Raw genomic sequence first — 18332 nt, 5'->3', positions numbered from 1 at the left:
ACTATTTTTTAATATCTATGGAGTTACAACCTCAAGTAAATAATTGTGGATATAGTAGTATTGTAATCAGCGATCATGCCGTAGTTTCGATGGAAGTGCAGCTGGGCAAGGTTGAACATTGTTCAAAAAGATGGAGATTGCAAACGTTTTTGTTAAAGGATCCAATTTGTAGACAATTGCATCGACAAATATTTTGAGCTAAACAAGGAGGAAACCACGGCCAGTATTAGATGGGAAGCTTTTAAAGCTTATATAAGGGGAGAAATTATTAGCTTCACCAGCACTCAAAACAAAAAATACAATCAAGAAATCCAATCATTAGAAAAACAAATTAAAACTCTCGAGAACGAATTTTATCGCAGCAAGGATTCTGGAAAATTACATAATCTTACTATGATGAGAGCCAAATATGATAAATTGACAACTGATAAAGTGGCAAAGAGCTTAATGTGGACTAAACAGGCATTTTATGATCAGGGTGAAAAAGCAGGCAAATTATTAGCATGGAGGATTAAAAAAACACAAGCCGAAAGAATGATTTATAATATACATCCTGCAGAACATTTTACCTACAATCAAACCTGCAGTAACTCATATTATCACCTCCTCTCTTAAATCCGGTGTCTTTCCTTCTGCCTTCAAGCAAGCTCGGGTTCCCCCACTGCTGAAGAAACCCACACTCAACCCAGCCCAGGTTGGAAACTACCGGCCGGTCTCACTGCTTCCATTCATGTCTAAACTCCTAGAGCGTGCCGTCTTCAGTCAGGTCTCACAGTTCCTCCAAGACAACAGCCTGTTAGATCCATATCAGTCTGGCTATAGGCAAGGCCGCTCTACTGAACCTGCTCTCCTGTCAGTTACTGATTCCCTACGGGTTGCCAGATCCACTGGTCAATCCTCAGTCCTTATACTGCTGGACCTGTCTGCTGCCTTTGACATGGTCAACCATCATATACTGCTCTCCACACTCTCGGAGCTTGGTATCTCAGGATCTGTCCTCTCGTGGTTTACGTCCTACCTCACAGGAAGATCCTTCAAAGTATCTTGGTGAGGGGGCGTGTCCAGATCACATGACCTGACAACAGGGGTGCCTCAGGGCTCGGTGCTTAGCCCTCTTCTCTTTTCACTATACACCTCCTCACTCGGTGCATCATTAGCTCTCATGGTTTCTCCTACCACTGCTATGCAGATGACACTCAGCTTTTCCTTTCTTTCCCACCTGACGACACAACATCTCAATGTGAATATCAGCATGTTGCTGATATCTCTGCATGGATGAAGGATCGCCACCTTCAGCTAAATCTGTCCAAGACTGAGCTTATTGTCCTTCCAGCCAATCCTTCCTTACCGCCACAGATAAGCGTGCAGCTTGACTCCATCACGCTTGTACCTACGTCTTCTAGCAGGAATCTTGGTGTCATGGTAGACAACCAGCTGACCTTTAAGGACCATGTTGCCTCGGTTGCTCGATCTTGCCGATTTGCTCTCTACAACATCAGGAGGATCAGACCCTACCTGACTGAAAACACGGCCCAGCTCCTGGTCCAGGCTCTGGTCATTTCACGCATTGACTACTGCAACTCCTTACTGGCTGGCCTGCCTGCATGCTCAGTTAAACCTCTGGAGATGATCCAGAACGCAGCAGCACGTCTGGTCTTCAACCAGCCCAAAAGAGCTCATGTCACTCCGCTGCTAATCGCTCTCCACTGGCTTCCAGTTGCAGCGCATCAGATTCAAAGCTCTGCTTCTGGTTTACAAAACAATAACCCAAACGGCTCCGGTCTACCTCCACTCCTTAATCCAGAGCTACACTCCCTCTCCACAGTTACGCTCTGCCAGTGAAAGACGCCTAGTGCTCCCACCACAAGGTGGCGCCACATCAGTAGCTAGACTCTTCTCCTCTATTGTTCCCCGGTGGTGGAACCATCTACCAAACTCCGTCCGATCCACAGAGTCCTTATCCACTTTTAAAAGCAAGCTAAAGACTCAGTTGTTTAAGGAGCATTTCCACACTTAGCTTAACTCTTCTACTCAGAATGAGGTAGAAAGATTTGTCCAGCTCTTTGGTTCAAACAAGTACTGAAGAAGCTGCGTGGACTTACACTCAAGATGATGTTTGATGAAATCATGATCTCGTAATTAAACAAAGGACTATTATAGAGACAAAGCAATAAAGTCTGCTAAGTGCTAAGTGACTGCAGAAGGGGAGACCATAGAAAAGGACAGTAGAGGAGGAGACAGCGAGCTGCTCATACTGCACAGCTTCTGGTGAAAAATGTATCAGGATTTATGACCGAGTTAAAACAGGAACCAGACCGCAGAAATTTATTGTTGCTTCCTTGTTTACTTGCAGTAAAAGAGTTTTTATCAGTCCCAATCAGTTAAGCGGAAGAGTCTTATTCATGTTTTTTATCATTTACTGGCCAGTGGTCATAGACATGTTTGTGTGTGTGTGAATGAAAGAATGATTCATAGATTTTGTACTGTATTGATTTTGAATTGTGGGTAAGTTTTATATAGGTTTTATTATTAGGCCCGAGCACCGACAGCGGTGTGAAGACCGGTTGAAATGCAAGCGTTTATTATTATTCTATTTATTCCGTCAAATGAATTGCACTTTTGGTGACCTGAACATGCTCGGAAACTCACCAAATTTTGCCTATCCCCCCATTGGAATGTGAAAGGTTTCGTATTTTGGGGTACTTGGGGCAAAACTGAACAAGAGCGCCACCTATTTATGGTGCCCCGCCACTGCACATCGTCAATCTTCATGAAAATCAACACACTTGTTCGAAATGCTGGGGCGAACAAAAAATCCTCTTGGAGCATAGGCCAAAAACAAACAAGAAGTCGTCCATTTTGGGTCAAAGTCGCCATTTTGGCGTTTTACTGACCTCGCATTTGAACAAACTCCTCCTAGAGATGGATGAATGAAACTTTATTGTCAGTGCAACAGGTGCAACAACATTTTTTTCCAGTACAAACCCGTCCAAGATTAGACAACAACAACAGATAAACATACAGGATCAGGCAAACTGAGGCAGCACCCGCCATTTTCACAGATGGAAAAGATAACATGAGGGAGGGTAACGGGGCTGGAAAAAAGAGCCACCTCTGGGCCTAGATGGGTCGAGGTCTCCCAACACAGCTAAGTGAGGACGCTGCTGAACTCAAGCGCATCCAATCAACCTGCCACCCGGGAGTGGAGGGAGGGGGGGAAGGGACAACCAAGGCAGTGGAGTCATGGGGAGGTGTGTCTGTAGTGGTGTGCATGAGTGTGCTTGCGTGTGTGTGTGCATGTGCAAAATGGCTCAGGATGTTCAGGCATGTGTGATCAAAACTTTCTCAAAGGAGAAAGGGCATGGCGGGGGCGTGGCCTCAAACTTTGATATCTCGCCATGAGCAACGAAATTTATATAACTTACTCCCATCCTCGAGACATCTACATGGTAATTATTGAATTATGAATAGGCCACGCCCCCTGGCGACAGGAAGTCATGTTTTTTACTCAAAAACCCACTTCTGACATTTTGGACACAACCAGGTCCAAACTGGGTCAGACAGCAGAAAACAAGTTGGTGATGATATCCAGTGAAAACTGTTGCTCGACGCTGCAGGGCGATACCGTGGCGCCATGGTGAACTTCGATAAGATGCCTTGACGTCATAAATCAGTATAAATCCCTCAATTCTCATCCAATCCCCATCAGACTTGCAGGGAATAATCAGGGTCTGGCCCTGAACAGATCCATATGATCAATTCTGGTCTAGCCCTAAACCGCGCCCACATTCAACAGAAAGTGCTTTTTTCAGAGGCCGGGGTCCATCTCCTCAGGAATGAAACTTACACACCTGAAAGTGCTTCAGATCAGGTCAAACCCTTTCATGATACTAAAGAAAAAAAACTCAAGTTCCTTCATCAAGCAAAACCATGGTGAATGGCGTCCTCCGCCATGAAACAAGAAGTACTTGTAACTGACACAATGTGCTCCTGATCTCCACCAAACTCGGCAGGGAGGACAGTGGTCAGGCCTGGAACTGATTCAAATAGACATATGCTGGTAATATGGCTCTATAGCGCCCCCTATAAATATGTAATCTATCAGCCAAACCTTCGCTTTGACTGACTGATGAAATGTGGTATATTTATATAACATGCCAGGACAAACAGAAAAGTCTCTTCATGTCCTGATGTTGTCAACGCCATAGCCCTGCCCCCTGGGAACAGGAAGTCCCACCATTTTAACCCTTTAATACCTGTAAAACCAATTCAAACTCATTAATATCATCCTTCATGAACTCATGGTTGAAAATATGTCTGACTTCTTGCAGCATCATGATTAAAATTACTTCCTGTGATGGTTAAATCATTCGCCATGAAACAGGAAATGCCTCCAACTCTGCTGTCAGTTGACCAATGGGGGTGATATTTTCCTGTTCTCAGAGTTCCAACCTGAACATGGTTCTACATGAAAAACGACTATAGCGCCACCCAGTGGCCATGTGGAATTTTCCTCATGATAAAATCGTGCTCCCATTCGTAAGAATTTGACATGATTTGTTAGAAACAAGGTCATGAACACTTCAGATGTCATCACTGGTCAGACTGAGGTGCAAGTTAATCCTCTCATGAGGAAAATCACCCCTTAAAGCAGGAAACCTGTGGAAAAATGGGCGTACGGCTGCGGGCGAGAGGGTGCGTGCTAATGGGGCGGTGCAATAGGCCGGAGCGGTGCCAGAGGTGCGAGGGTCTTCATCGTCGCTTGCAGCGTTAATTTGATTTTGTGTTACGATCTGCCACAGAGTCCTGTTGCCATGGTGACAGTCCTGTGAAGCTGTTTTACTCACTTCTCCAACTGGACCGGACTCTCCATCTGTACTTGTTCCTGAAGCTCCAGAAGCCCAGAGGTCTCCTGGTGGATGGGCGGCAAATCCCCTGCTGCCAGCCGATTCGGGTCCAGACGCTGCTCCTCTTCCTCAGACACCCCGTCATCTTCAGAGAGGCGTCTCGGACCTGAGACACACAGACACGGAGACAAGAGCACAAACTGTCCTTCAACTTATCGACAGGACATGATTTTGTATTTTGTACAGGCCGGGCAAAATTGCCTTGACAGTGCTGACTAAGTCTCTGTTTGTCCGTATGATGTCACTAAAGATGTGGATGGAGAAGTCAATAGAAAGCGGCCAAAACTGGAGGCAGCATGAGTCCATTGCTGTAAAAAGCAGACTAAAGCTGGGTACACATAAAGATCATCGGGCTGTTTTTGTCCTGATTTGCCCCTTCCCGACCAAGAACAGTAAATGCCCCATTATCTTCAGTTTTATAAGATTTTCCTATAAGATCGTCCTCTGGTCTGAGGTGCGTTACGAGTGAATTCATCCCGACAATCAGCTTTGAAAAGGGCCGTTGCCGACAACCAGAAGTATTGAACATGTTCAATATTTACAGCCAGAAATCTTTACGTGTGGAAAGCCGGCGACTCCTGAGTTGGCTGTGTGGATGGTGACGTGGAACAGGATGTAGCCAATCAGAGAGCGAGCTGACTGGGGAACAAGGAAGGATATAAAGTCCGTGTTCACGCCGTCTCCAAGTTCAAGTTCAAGTTTATTTATATAGCACATTTTCTGCAACAGCAGTTGCCCAAAGTGCTGAACAACAGAACAAAAACACTCCACAGTTAAAATAAACACTACACAATAAAACAATAAAAACCAATAAAAATAAAAACAGAAATAAAAATTGATAAAGATAAAATCTATAAAATAATAAAAACAACAAAACTAGAATTAAAAACTAGAATAAAATTAAATAATAAAACACGCGAATGTCAAGCTCAGTTTTGTTCAAATGCCAGTGCAAAGAAGTAGGTTTTGAGTAAAGACTTAAAACCAGCGACAGACTGAGCAGCTCTAATGTGAAGGGGAAGTCTGTTCCACAGCTTAGGAGCAGCAACAGAGAAGCTCTGTCGCCCTGGATTTAAGTCTGGCATTTGGGACCTTCAGTAGGAGCTGTGAGGAGGACCTCAATGTCCTTGCTGGAGCATGCTGGTGTAGCAACTCTGACAAGTACGATGGAGCCAAACCATTTAAAGCTTTAAAAACAATTAATAAAATCTTATACTGGGTCCTAAACATAACAGGAAGCCAGTGCAAGGAAGCGAGCACAGGGGTGATGTGATCACGTCGTCTTGTCCCTGTAAGCAACCGAGCAGCAGCATTTTGGGCAGCTGCAGTCGATGTAGAGATGTGTGGTCAATGCCGTAATATAGGGAGTTACAGTAATCAATACGGGACATAATGAGCAGGTGAATAACTTTTTCTAAGTCATACTTGGGCAGAATCAGAATCAGAATCAGAATCAGAATCAGAATCAGATTTATTGCCAAGTAACTTTCATTACAAGGAATTTGTTGTGATTTGACGGTGCCTACATATAAATAGATAAATATGAACCATAAAGATATGAACAAGCCAACTGAACATATAACATTAAGACTGAAAAACTATATAAGAGTGGAAATAAAAATTATGTACATAAAAATAAATAAGAGTAAAGTAGTGTATTTACATTAAATGAAATGTGCAGTCTGTAGTATAAAAATAAAAATGTAGGGCTAAGCATCCTCAGATGGAAAAACACACTTTTGACTACAGAGTTAACCTGCCGGTGGAAGTTAAAGGAGTTATCAATAATCACACCCAGATTTTTGGCATGGGTTCGACAAAATGAAGTAAGCGGACCGAGAGCACTAACTGCACCATTTAGAGGCTCTGAATTTCCAAAAACAACAATATCAGTTTTGTCCTTATTTAAGTGGAGGAAATTTAAATCCATCCAGGCTTTTAGCTCATACAAGCAGCTGAGAAGGTTGGTCAGAGAATCCCCCTGTGGTTTTAAGGGGATGTAGATCTGAACATCATCAGCAAAGCAATGGTACGCAATATTGTACTTCTGAAAAATAGACCCCAAGGGCAGCATATACAGGGAAAAAGGAGTGGACCCAAAATGGACCCCTGTGGGACCCCATAACTGAGAGGGGCAGCAGCTGAGGAAAACTCCTCAAGCTGAACACAAAACGACCGGTCCGACAAGTAAGACTGGAACCAGCGTTTTCAGCTCTGGATTTTTCCGTTAGTAGTCCCAAGACTACCATCATTCTTCCATGCTGGGTGTTGTGTTTTCGGGTTGTTGCCATGGTTCTTTTTCATCTTTGTTAGATCACATTTGATCACGACAGATTTCTGGCCCGGAGGACTAGATTCTAGATCGGCTGCGGGACAGCATCGTTATAATGTCACACGCAGAATGAACACTGTTACATACCTGGTTTTTATCTTCATGTGTGGGGTCTCAACCAGATAAAAAATCCCATCAGATTTAGAAAATTCTCATGTGTGGAACAGCCTTTCGTAGACTTAAAGCATATTTCTGCTTCCCTACGTATGTAAATAGTGACGTCCGTTTCAAACGTTGTCATGCGTCACCGTCCTCACACATCTATGCGTTTTGCGTTGCCACGGTTGTTAAGTCAGTTCCTCCACTAGGGGGCAGTGCTGAGTTCAGAGTTCACTCCGGCGATCCGATGTCAGTTTTAGACACCGTTTAGCTGCGGTGATACAACGGTATGAAGTTGTTGTGTAGAATAAACACTCTCATACAGGCTTTATTCCAAATCTAGCACAATTTTTACTGTTTTCCTCGTCTTCATTCTTCTTCTGCTTTTTTGTTTCCTTCCTGATCCTCCTCTTCTTCTCTGGTTTGTTTCTTATGCTAGTTGCATGTCAGCTATTCTGCTCAGCACTGCCCCTGTGATTTCCGGTGGTATTGCTCCGTCTTCTGCTTTAAGGAACAGATAGCCAACGTCTCTGAAAACGAACCAGATTAGGAGTAAACGACACAGAAGACGGACGAAACGGTCCGTCCGTCTGCGTTTCCGTCTTCTGCGTCCAGCATAAATGGGCTTTCAGTCTGCACTGCATAACCAGTTCCTGGAAAATGTTGTCCGGCCAATCGAACAAATCCCAGCTGTTCATTGGTGTTTCTTCATGGGAAACTGGTAAAAACGCATTCCCTGTTTGCATACCTTCTTGCTTCAACGATTTGAACAGTCAAACACACAATAACTGTCCAGAATCGCTCTAATTCCCTTGGCAAAGACAGACCCACTGCATATTTCAACTGACAGCTTAGCTTTCTGAACGAGAAAAGCCGCTACGAGCATGCGTGTCAACTATGCATAAATTACCCTGTGTTATGAAGAGGGTCTATTCTCCTCCGCCCCGATGTGCAGACAGGTGCACACACTCCCATCAGTGTCCAAAAGTATGTGGCATGAATATTCGGTAATAACCAGGCTCCACCAGGTGACCCTCCACCCCACCAACACTGAGGTGCCGACGTTTGTAGCTGCAGTATTCACCGTCTCTGCTCTGTTGTATCTAGATCTAAACTGCAGCTGGGTCTCAACTACACCTTTCCCAAGGTCCCACTCAGCTTCTGATTGGTTAGTAATGTGTCTGATGGCAAAGCTGCGTTCCTTTCATACTGTTGGTAGATGATCATTAGCGCACACATCAAGTTTTTAAACAGTTGGGGTTTTTTTTGTTTTGTTTTTCCACCGCAAAGTCTACATGCCAGAAATCAGGCACGGTACCGGAATCCTTTACGCCCTGTTAACATGATCAATACTAATCAATTTAAACATTTTAAAGCCGTCACACTGAGATACAGCATGTTTACATCCATGTTCTGTTACCATCCTGCTAAAGCAAAGACCTTTACATAAAATAAATCTAAACCTTGATCATATAAATAACAAATTCAAACATCGTAAACATCTGAGACTCGTTGCATCACGTTTCAGTAGACTGACCGATATGGCCAATATTTTGAGGCCAATTCCGATTATATATATATATATATATATATATATATATATATATATATATATATATATATATATATATATATATAATGAATAAATTAACTTAATTTTTGGTTCATTAATGCTTACACTAACAAAGATATTAATTACAGGCAGAACATTTTACTGCTTCACAATAATTTGTCCTTTAGTTTAACTTTACAACAGAAGAATTTCCAAACACATCAAACAAAGCACTAAATAACTGGAAAATTAAAATGTATAACCTTAAAAAGTCAAACTATGAATGAATTGTATAAATGAATGATGAATTAATTAAATATATCTTGTTTTGTACTTTTTGCTGATGCAAATTAGAAGTAGGTTAAAGTACAGGTATAAATGCATATAAGGTGTTTGCCTTATATAACCAACATGAGTGAAGTTAAACATTATTTATGCAGCCTTCTGACGCCCTTTAATGTTAAATTACATTTTCTTTACTCCAATATTTTCTTTGTCATGAAATATATCATGGTATCTATCATATATGAACCAAAATAAAAACCAGATATGTTTTTCTCAAATGTCAGAAAGACATCATCTTTGATAGAGTTGTGTTTTATATATAATGGTCACCATGGTCTGGCCCTAACTGTTACACAGAGTCGCTGTTACAGCCGCTCACGTAAAGTAAAACTAAGACATGACAGTAGCTGAAGACAGACTGTAATATTAATAAAGTTTTGGTGCTGCGGTGAATAAACCTCCTCCCCTCTGCATCCACATCTCTCCTCGTTCTGTACGCTCAGATATTTTACACACTTATTTCTGCAGTTACAGGCTACTTAGCTAATTCTATGCTAGGCTGGGATAACGACAGCGATGTTGTTGCTAACAGATGAGAAGTGCCTTAAGTTAATTTAGCTCAAACTTTAGCAATGCAGCATAAATAAAAAGCTGACCAACACAGCGAATCACGCGTCACTCATCATTACACACGGCAAACTAAGTTAAACTGAAACTGGGGACATGCAGAGTCATTAATTTTACAACATTATTATAAACTTACCTGTTGGGAAGCTCCACTCAGACCACTGCTGTAATGTGACCTGGCTGTAGCTACTAGCTAACCCTGTTAAAAAGACAGGAGGAAGACTGTGGGATTGAATGGAGTCAGAGCTCCATCTAGTGGACAAACGGCGCAAGGACAACATTCTGACACTTAACAGCATTTACTGTTTTATGGGAAACTAAGAATAAATCTGCGTATAATTGGAAAAACAACAGCCGATATTAGTCATTTTGAAAAGGGCTAATATCAGGCCCTACTTTTTAGTCAACGTGGACCACTAACAGGAAGGTCCACCACAAAAAAGGTCCACCAATAGGGACATCCACCTTGTAGATCTAGGTGGACCAGGAGGAAGGTCTGAGTTCCGCCAAGTCTGCAGCCTGATAATATACTGTGTTGTCAGAATACAACGCATCCATCCATCCATCCATCCATTTTCTTCCACTTATCCGGAGTCAGGTTGCAGGGGCAGCTGCCTAAGCAGGGAAACCCAGACTTCCCGCTACCCAGCCACATTCACCAGCTCATCTGGAGGGATCCCGAGGCGTTCCCAGGCCAGCCGAGAGACGTAGTCCGTCCAGCGTGTCCTGGGTCTTCCCCGGGGCAAAGAGCAGAGACCCAATCCTGAGGCAACCAAACCGGATCCCCTCAACACCTCGGCTGCACCTAGAAATTCTGCCCGTAAAAGTTATGAAAAGAACAGAATCGGTGACAGAGGGCAGCCTTGGCGGAGTCCAACTGGAACTGGAAACAATTCTGATTTACAGAGGGCAATGTGGACCAAGCTCTGGCACCGGTCGTACAGGGACCTGACAGCTCATACAAGCGGCTCTGGCACTCCATACTACCTGAGTACCCCCCACAGGAGTCCCCCGGGGGACACGGTCAAATGCCTTCTCCAAGTTCACAAAGCACATGTAGATTAGTTGGGCAAATTCCAATGCCCCCTCAAAGACCCTGAAGAGGGTGTAGAGCTGGTCCACTGTTCCAAGACCGGGACAAAAACCACACTGCTCCTCCTCAATCCGAGGTTCGACTATCCGACGGACCCTCCTGTCCAGCACTCCTGAATAGACCTTACCACGGAGGCTAAGGAGTGTGATCCCCCTGTAGATGGAGCACACCCTCCGGTCCCCCTTTTTGAAGAGGGGGACCACCACCCTAGTCTGCCAGTCAAGGGGAACTGTCCCCGATGTCCACGCGATGCTGCAGAGGCATGTCAGCCAAGACAGCCCTACAGCATCCAGAGCCTTAAGGAACTCTGGGCGGACCTCATCCACCCCCGGGGCCCTGCCACTGAGGAGCTTTTTAACCACCTCAGCAACCCCAGCCCCAGAGATAGGAGAGCCAGCACCAGCTACCCCAGACTTTGCTTCCTCATCAAGGCAAGGCAAGGCAGTTTATTTGTATAGCACATTTCATGTACAGGACAATTCAAAGTGCTTTACATAAAACAAAGACATTACAGATATTTAGAAATAGTAAAAGGAATCAACACATAATCAAAATAAAATAATAAATTACATTAAAATGAATAAAAGCAAGATAAGTTAAAAAAGTTACCGTGCAGATTTCATGCATAGGTGCATGAGAAAAGAAATGTTTTTAACCTGGATTTAAAAATGTCTACATTTGGGGAAAGTTTAATCTCCACTGGCAGTTTGTTCCATTTGTTTGCAGCATAACAGCTAAATGCTGCTTCTCCATGTTTAGTCTGGACTCTGGTTTGGACTAGTTGACCAGAGTCTTTGGATCTAAGAGCTCTGCTAGGTTTATATTCTCTGAACATATCAGACAACAAGTCATCAGAAGACGTGTTGGTGGGATTGAGAAGGTCTTCGAAGTATTCCCTCCACCGCCTCACAACGTCCCGAATCGAGGTCAGCATCCCCCATCCCCACTGTACAGTGTTGATGGAGCACTGCTTTCCCCTCCCGAGCCACCGGATGGTGGACCAGAATCTCCTCAAAGCCCCATGCCCGAGTTGTTGCCTTAGCGACCGCCAAAGCTGCGCTCCGCTTAGCCCGCCGATACCCATCAGCTGCCTCTGGAGTCCCACAGGCCTAAAATGCCCGTTAGGACTCCTTTTTCAGCTGGACGGCATCCCTTACTGCTGGTCTCCACCAACGAGTTCGGGGGTTACCGCCACCACGACAGGCACCGGCAACCTTACGGCCCCAGCTGTGGCTGGCCGCCTCGACAATAGAGGCACGGAACACAGCCCATTCGGACTCATTGTCCCCCACCTCACCCGGGACATGGTTGAAGATCTGCCGGAGATGGGAGTTGAAACTCTTTCTGACAGGGCACTCTGCCAGACGTTCCCAGCAGACCCTCACAACACGCTTGGGTCTGCCAGGCCTGACCGGCATCCTCCCCCAACATCTGAGCCAACTCACCACCAGGTGGTGATCAGGTGACAGCTCCACCCCTCTCTTCACCCGAGTGTCCAGAACATGCGGCTGCAAGTCCGACGACACGACTACAAAGTCGATCATCGAACTGCGGCCTAGAGTGTCCTGGTGCCAAGTGCACATGTTGACACTCTTATGTCTGAACAAGGTGTTCGTTATGGACAGTCCATGACGAGCACAGAAGTCCAACAACAAAACACCACTTGAATTTAGATCAGGGGACCGTTCCTCCCAATCACGCCCCTCCAGGTCTCACTGTCATTGTCCACGTGAGCATTGAAGTCCCCCAGCAGAACGAGGGAGGGAAGGAGTGCTCTCCAACACCCCCTCCAAGGAATCCAAAAAGGATGGGTACTCTGAACTGCCGTTTGGTGTATAAGCACAAACAACAGTCAGGACCCGTCCCCCCACCCGAAGGCGGAGGGAGGCTACCCTTTCGTCCACCGGGGTAAACCCCAACGTACAGGCGCCAAGTCGGGGGGCAATGAGCATGCCCACAACTGCAAGGCGCCTCTCACCGGGAGCAACTCCAGAATGGAAGAGGGTCCAGCCCCTCACAGAGCCCAAGCCGTGCGTCGAGGTGAGTCCAATTATATTTAGCCGGAACCGCTCAACCTCGTGCACCAGCTCAGGCTCCTTCCCCACCAGTGAGGTGACGTTCCACTGACGTTTATGGCAGCATCCATTACAACTATATGTACCAGGCTGATGATGCTAATTAGCAACTTCTACGACAGCCAATAGCTGCTGTTCTTACTGAGAAGTGGGAACAGTGGCTGGAGAGGAGCATCAGTCCCTGAAGCTGTTTATTACCAGGAACTACATGGACCAGTCGTACCATGTCCTGTGGGGGATGATGGGGACAAAACTGAGGACCCAATTAGAAGAAGTATGGAGGGACCAAGCATTGATGACTCTGATACTAAGGAGGATGTAGAAACGTGGCTCAATCAAGCTCAGCGTACAAGGAGACCAAATTACAAAGGCTGGCCTACACAGGCCCCTTGTCCTCCTACGAGGGGGGAGAGGAGGGCGCGTAGGCACAATTTCCGTCTACTTGTTTTGTATTAGTGCAACCAGTAAGATGTTTTTTATGTCAACTGCTGCACAAAAAAGTGAATTGTAAACATTGTAATTTCTGAAATGGTCCTCGTAAAAAATAGTTAATCTGGAGCCTTGATATGATTAAAAAAAGAAGGAACCAGCAATTTAATATGAGCATTACCCCAAGAGTTACCCCAAGGCTCCGGGCTGAGGACTTCAATGAGGCAAGAGGGCCAAGAATCTCAACTACCTTAGGAAGAAATCTGTCAAGGAACAAACAAGGACTTCAGGTTTTGCTTCATTCTGTTGAAGAAAGTTGTCATTCATCCAACTCCTGACAGCATCCAAACACCCAGCAAGATCTGTACCCTAAAACACCCTAAATATCGTCAGCATAAAAATGACAAACGTTTGTAAATGAGCCTAAAATATGCTGCAGAGGGAGCAGATAGGAAGCGAACACCTGAGCAGACCCCTGTGGAACACCACAGACGAGTCATGAAGAAGATGACTTCAATTTGGCAGCAGCCACAGAAAAACAGCTTCCAGAGAGATGAGAGGAAAACCATTTCAAACAAAGACACTGGCTGGCTGATACTGGTTAGAACTAGTCAGCACTGGTTACCTGTGGCATCTCTCTGGCTGGAGCCAACTCAGCTCCGACGCTCTCCTGCAGGGTAACCAGTGACGGTGGCGCCTTCTTCACCAGTCTGACCAGTTTGGTGGAGCTGGACGTCGTCCGCTGATGCAGTGGGACTAGGTCACAGGTCCTGGACCAGGTCAGCTGGTCCATCAGAACCTGTGAAAAGCTAAAGTAGACACCAAGGAGTTTAGGACCATCCGGTGATTATAAAGACAGAACCCATACCAGAAGGATCTAGAACAGACCCTCGGCCAGAAAGAAACAGATCCCCATCGTCTCACCGCTTATCGAGGGAAACTGCTGAGGTGCTTCTCAGGTACAACGAGTTCAGCTGCGATAAATCCATCTGGTTTTGATGGTCCTGCAGAAAACAACACTGGAACCAATAGGGACCAACATCTATCAGATGGTCCTGATCCAGAATCTGCATTAACAGTGTTTACTACAAAAACAGTTTGTGTTTCAGTCATCAGAATAACCAGAAATGGTTCTGGTTCTGGTCTCAGTGGTTCCTCTCCACCTTTAAAACCCTTTAAAACCGAGCGGCTGCCAGAAGCTCCCTATCTGCATGATTCCACTTTAACTGCCCTAAAATAAAAACTAGAACAGCAAGAACGATCACAGGTGTTTTAGCTGAAAGTTAAGAGTGTCGTCGTTCAGGATGTCACATGGTTAGGAGTCGATGACATCATCACATTAAGCTACGTGTGATTATGGAAGGCCGAATGGACCAAAACGTCTTTTCTGACATTTGTGTTAAGACGTACATGTTTTACGTGTTAAGGCGTACAAAGCTAACGTCTTAAGACGTTTGGACCTTAAGGCTTCCATCCGATTGGTTGGCATCAACATACCCTCCCCTCTCTGTACGTCGGTGCTGCGTTGGCCTGTACTTTACCTACGCTGTGGTCACGTGGGCTCTTACTAGTGGATACGTTTGGGCTACGTACCTGTCGCCTGTCGTATACGCAACTGTGATTCACTGTTTGGGACAGTCTATTAATGCGAGGAAATGTAGTCTATTGTCTGTTCCAAAGTCTGGAGCAGAAGGTGGCGAGTCGGTCGCCATGTTGGTTGCATCGCTGTTAACGACTGTTCATCGTCTTAGCTGCGTTATAATCTTTGATAAAATGGGAGTCTCGTTTTATGTGAAAGACTGCCATACTAAGTCACACGATACAAATGGTAGAAAAGTAGCTTGTCCCTGTACGGTATTCTTTCATCATTCTTCTTTTTCTCCATACTGGTGACTGAGTAAACGGTTTTAAACGTATTAGCAACTAAAGTCCTGCTCCTGGTGTTGCTTGTTTATCCCATTAAGACCTGACCCATGAAAAAATGGTAAGAAAAGTCAAAATTTTTAAATATGAGGTCTTTATTTGGCCCTTTAACAAAATGTAAGAAAAGATGATCAGGGGTATCTACCATTTATTACCATGTGATTTATTAAATATATTTTAATGTGGTTTTCTGCTTCAGGGTATCTATTAGGGGACAGAAGACGAGTATCAGATTGTGTTCAACAGGACTTTGAGCAAAGTTTTTACCATAAATTGAAGCATAAAAAAAGTACGTCTTAACATGAACGTCAAAACAGACGTTCTGGTCCATACTGATGCATATGGACCTTCCATATGTGATGCACGGCAGCAACACAAACACGGTTGGTGGCGATTTTCAGAGACTGACTCTGCAGTTCGTAGTGTTTCACTTCGTTTATTGTTTCCGGTAGATTTGAGTAGTTTTAGCACAGTAAGAAGCTGGTTTTTACCACAGTTCTTCAGCAGGCTGGTTTAAGTGCATCAGTAGTTTTTAGCTTAGTTTACATTAATGTAGGTTAGAGAGGTTTTAGCATTGTTCCCTGTTGTTATCACATCTGGAGGGGATCGCTCAGAAGACAGTCTGCGGAGGAGGCGAGGGAGCTGCTGAGAACCTGACGTACATGCAGCACTCGGCACGTAAAACATGGAGTCATATGCAGTAGTTCAGATAACTTCTTCACTGTTTAGTATCTTTCTGCATTTTTAAGTGTTTGATTCTGTGTTTTTGTTCATTCAGCAACACGAACCCCAACCCAGTTTCACGAAAAAGGAAAAAGTCTAAATTTAAATTTACACTTTCACTTAGGGCTGAGCGGTATGGCAAAAATTTCATATCACGTTTTTTTGAAAACCTTATTGGTGTTTCGGTATTTACAGCAACAAATCCCTGACGAGGTGAACTGACCCATGTTGTCCTCATACGCATCCCTTCAGCAAGCGTGTCTGACCGCTGCTTGCAGACGTAGCTGTGGATGTGGAGGGTGTGGGTCTTATTAAAACGTGTTTACAGCTAAGGTGGTGTGGAAAGAGGCGGGTCTTGGAGGAATTTATTACCAATCTATCGACTTTGTGGTTGTATTTAGCGAGTTTTCAGACCCTCCAGCGAGTTTTTCTGGTTATTGGAGACTTTTGGAGACGGAGGTGGATGAAGGGAGTTTATCGGTGCTGGTCAGACCCTCTCATACGAGGCTTGGTCTTCTCGCAGCAGCAGCAGCTGCATTCAGACGACGTTCACCTCTGTTTCATGACCAGGTTGGAAATGAAACGTAGAAGCTGCTGCTGGAGGATCCTGCTGGTTTACCGTCACAGTAACGTCTGTTAATGAAGAGTGTGGAGGAAATATTTAAACATGCTCCAGACTCCTAATTTAAAATCAAACTGAACAAAAAGTACAGAAAATATTGACAGAATTTTTATTTAATTTATTTATTTTTGCTGTTCTAAAGATTTTTAGGTTGTCTTTTTTTTTTTTAAATCATTTTTTTCTTTCCCACAACATCCCTCTTTATAACATCATCATTACAACTATATGTACCAGGCTGATGATGCTAATTAGCAACTTCTACGACAGCCAATAGCTGCTGTTCTTACTGAGAAGTGGGAACAGCGGCTGGAGGAGCATCAGTCCCTGAAGCTGTTTATTACCAGGAACTACATGGACCAGTCGTACCATGTCCTTCTGCTTCGACTACAAAGTAAAAATCAAACCAAATCAGATTTGATAAGTTCTATTTCTACTTGTTTTTTATTAGGGTGGCCAGTAAGATGTTTTTATGTCAGCTGCGGCACAAAAAATGTGAATGTAAACGTTGTAATTTCTGAATTTATTGTTTAAATATTTATCACTAATACAGTGAAAATGAGAGGAAATGTGAATGTTTGCTTTGCAAGGTGATTTCAGTGTGTGTCCCTAAATTTCCTGCTTGCACTACTAAAAATTTAAGTTAGGGGCCGCCGAGGGATGTCCCATGATGCACTGGGCTCTTCCTTCCCTTTTCGTCTACCTTAGCCTACCTCAGTAAGGATGGTTTCTAGCTGAATTGGGGGACGTGTTGTCATGGACACGATCAATCAGGATAACCCACCCGTCCGGATCAGAATGAGAGGTAAGACTCTGCTGATTGGAATGTTTTTGCATGAAGCCTTTTGTCACGATGTAATCTGGATACTTGTGTCCATGAAACATGGCTGCTGGAGATGTAATCTGGATACTTGTGTCCATGAAACATGGCTGCTGGAGATGTAATCTGGATACTTGTGTCCATGAAACATGGCTGCTGGAGATGTAATCTGGATACTTGTGTCCATGAAACATGGCTGCTGGAGATGTACTCTGGATACTTGTGTCCATGAAACATGGCTGCTGGAGGGACCCCAGCAGGCGCGGCGTCTGCTGGCCAATCAGGTACGGAGTAAAAATGGCGGCTCTCGGGTTAATTATTTCCACTTCAGAAAAAAAATCACTCAAACAAACAAATACGCTGACATTGGTGAGCGAGCGCGCGCGCTGGACGTGAAAACGCGTGGAGGACTAACACTGTTGCGCCATGTTGTCTCGGTTCGGTACCGTTCCTCGGTTCGGTACCGTTCCTCGGAGCTCCAGCGGTCATTGCTCCGGTGTGTTCTGGTTCCGGAAGGAAGACCGTCGTGGTCCCGGTCCAGTAAGCCGAACTTCAGCTGTAGCCGCGGTCCGCGGATGAAGACGTGTTAGCTTCTATGGTAACGGCTCTGACCACGGCTACAGCTAACCAACCACCAGATAACCAGCTAACTAGTTAACTCACCTAACTGATGGAGACTCACCTGTCCGCGTCTCCAGCCGTTTAACAGGTAAACTGACGGTCACGTCTGCTGCAGTTAACTGTCACCTAATCACCAGGTCGGCCCGGATTCCAGAAGCTTCCAGGTAACAGCTGAACGGAACCGGATACAACCGGTCCGAACCGGCCGAGCGCGAGCTTAACGTCAG

The 18332-nt window shown here is 44.8% G+C and overlaps 1 protein-coding gene across 4 annotated transcripts in view; it reads right to left on the bottom strand.

Moving 5' to 3' along the window:
* The window catches only part of LOC121641561, a 27400-nt gene extending 9068 nt beyond the window's left edge, over positions 1-18332 (bottom strand). For 2 of the 4 annotated variants that reach the window (XM_041987787.1, XM_041987790.1), the window contains exons 1-4: positions 18167-18330; positions 14324-14403; positions 14025-14208; positions 4848-5013 (exon numbers count right to left, since the gene is read on the bottom strand). In XM_041987787.1, the coding sequence (XP_041843721.1) occupies positions 4848-5013; positions 14025-14208; positions 14324-14388 (415 nt within the window). In that variant the 5' untranslated portion in view covers positions 14389-14403; positions 18167-18330. Of the gene's footprint in view, positions 1-4847; positions 5014-14024; positions 14209-14323; positions 14404-18147 lie in introns of all 4 variants that reach the window. The other 2 variants (XM_041987788.1, XM_041987789.1) reach the window with 2 other exon arrangements.

This window comes from Melanotaenia boesemani, chromosome 6 (genome assembly GCF_017639745.1).
Source record: "Melanotaenia boesemani isolate fMelBoe1 chromosome 6, fMelBoe1.pri, whole genome shotgun sequence".
NCBI classification, from domain to species: domain Eukaryota; kingdom Metazoa; phylum Chordata; class Actinopteri; order Atheriniformes; family Melanotaeniidae; genus Melanotaenia; species Melanotaenia boesemani.
The sequence above is the reverse complement of the archived record's forward strand: the minus strand, read 5'-3'. Positions and strand labels throughout refer to the sequence as shown.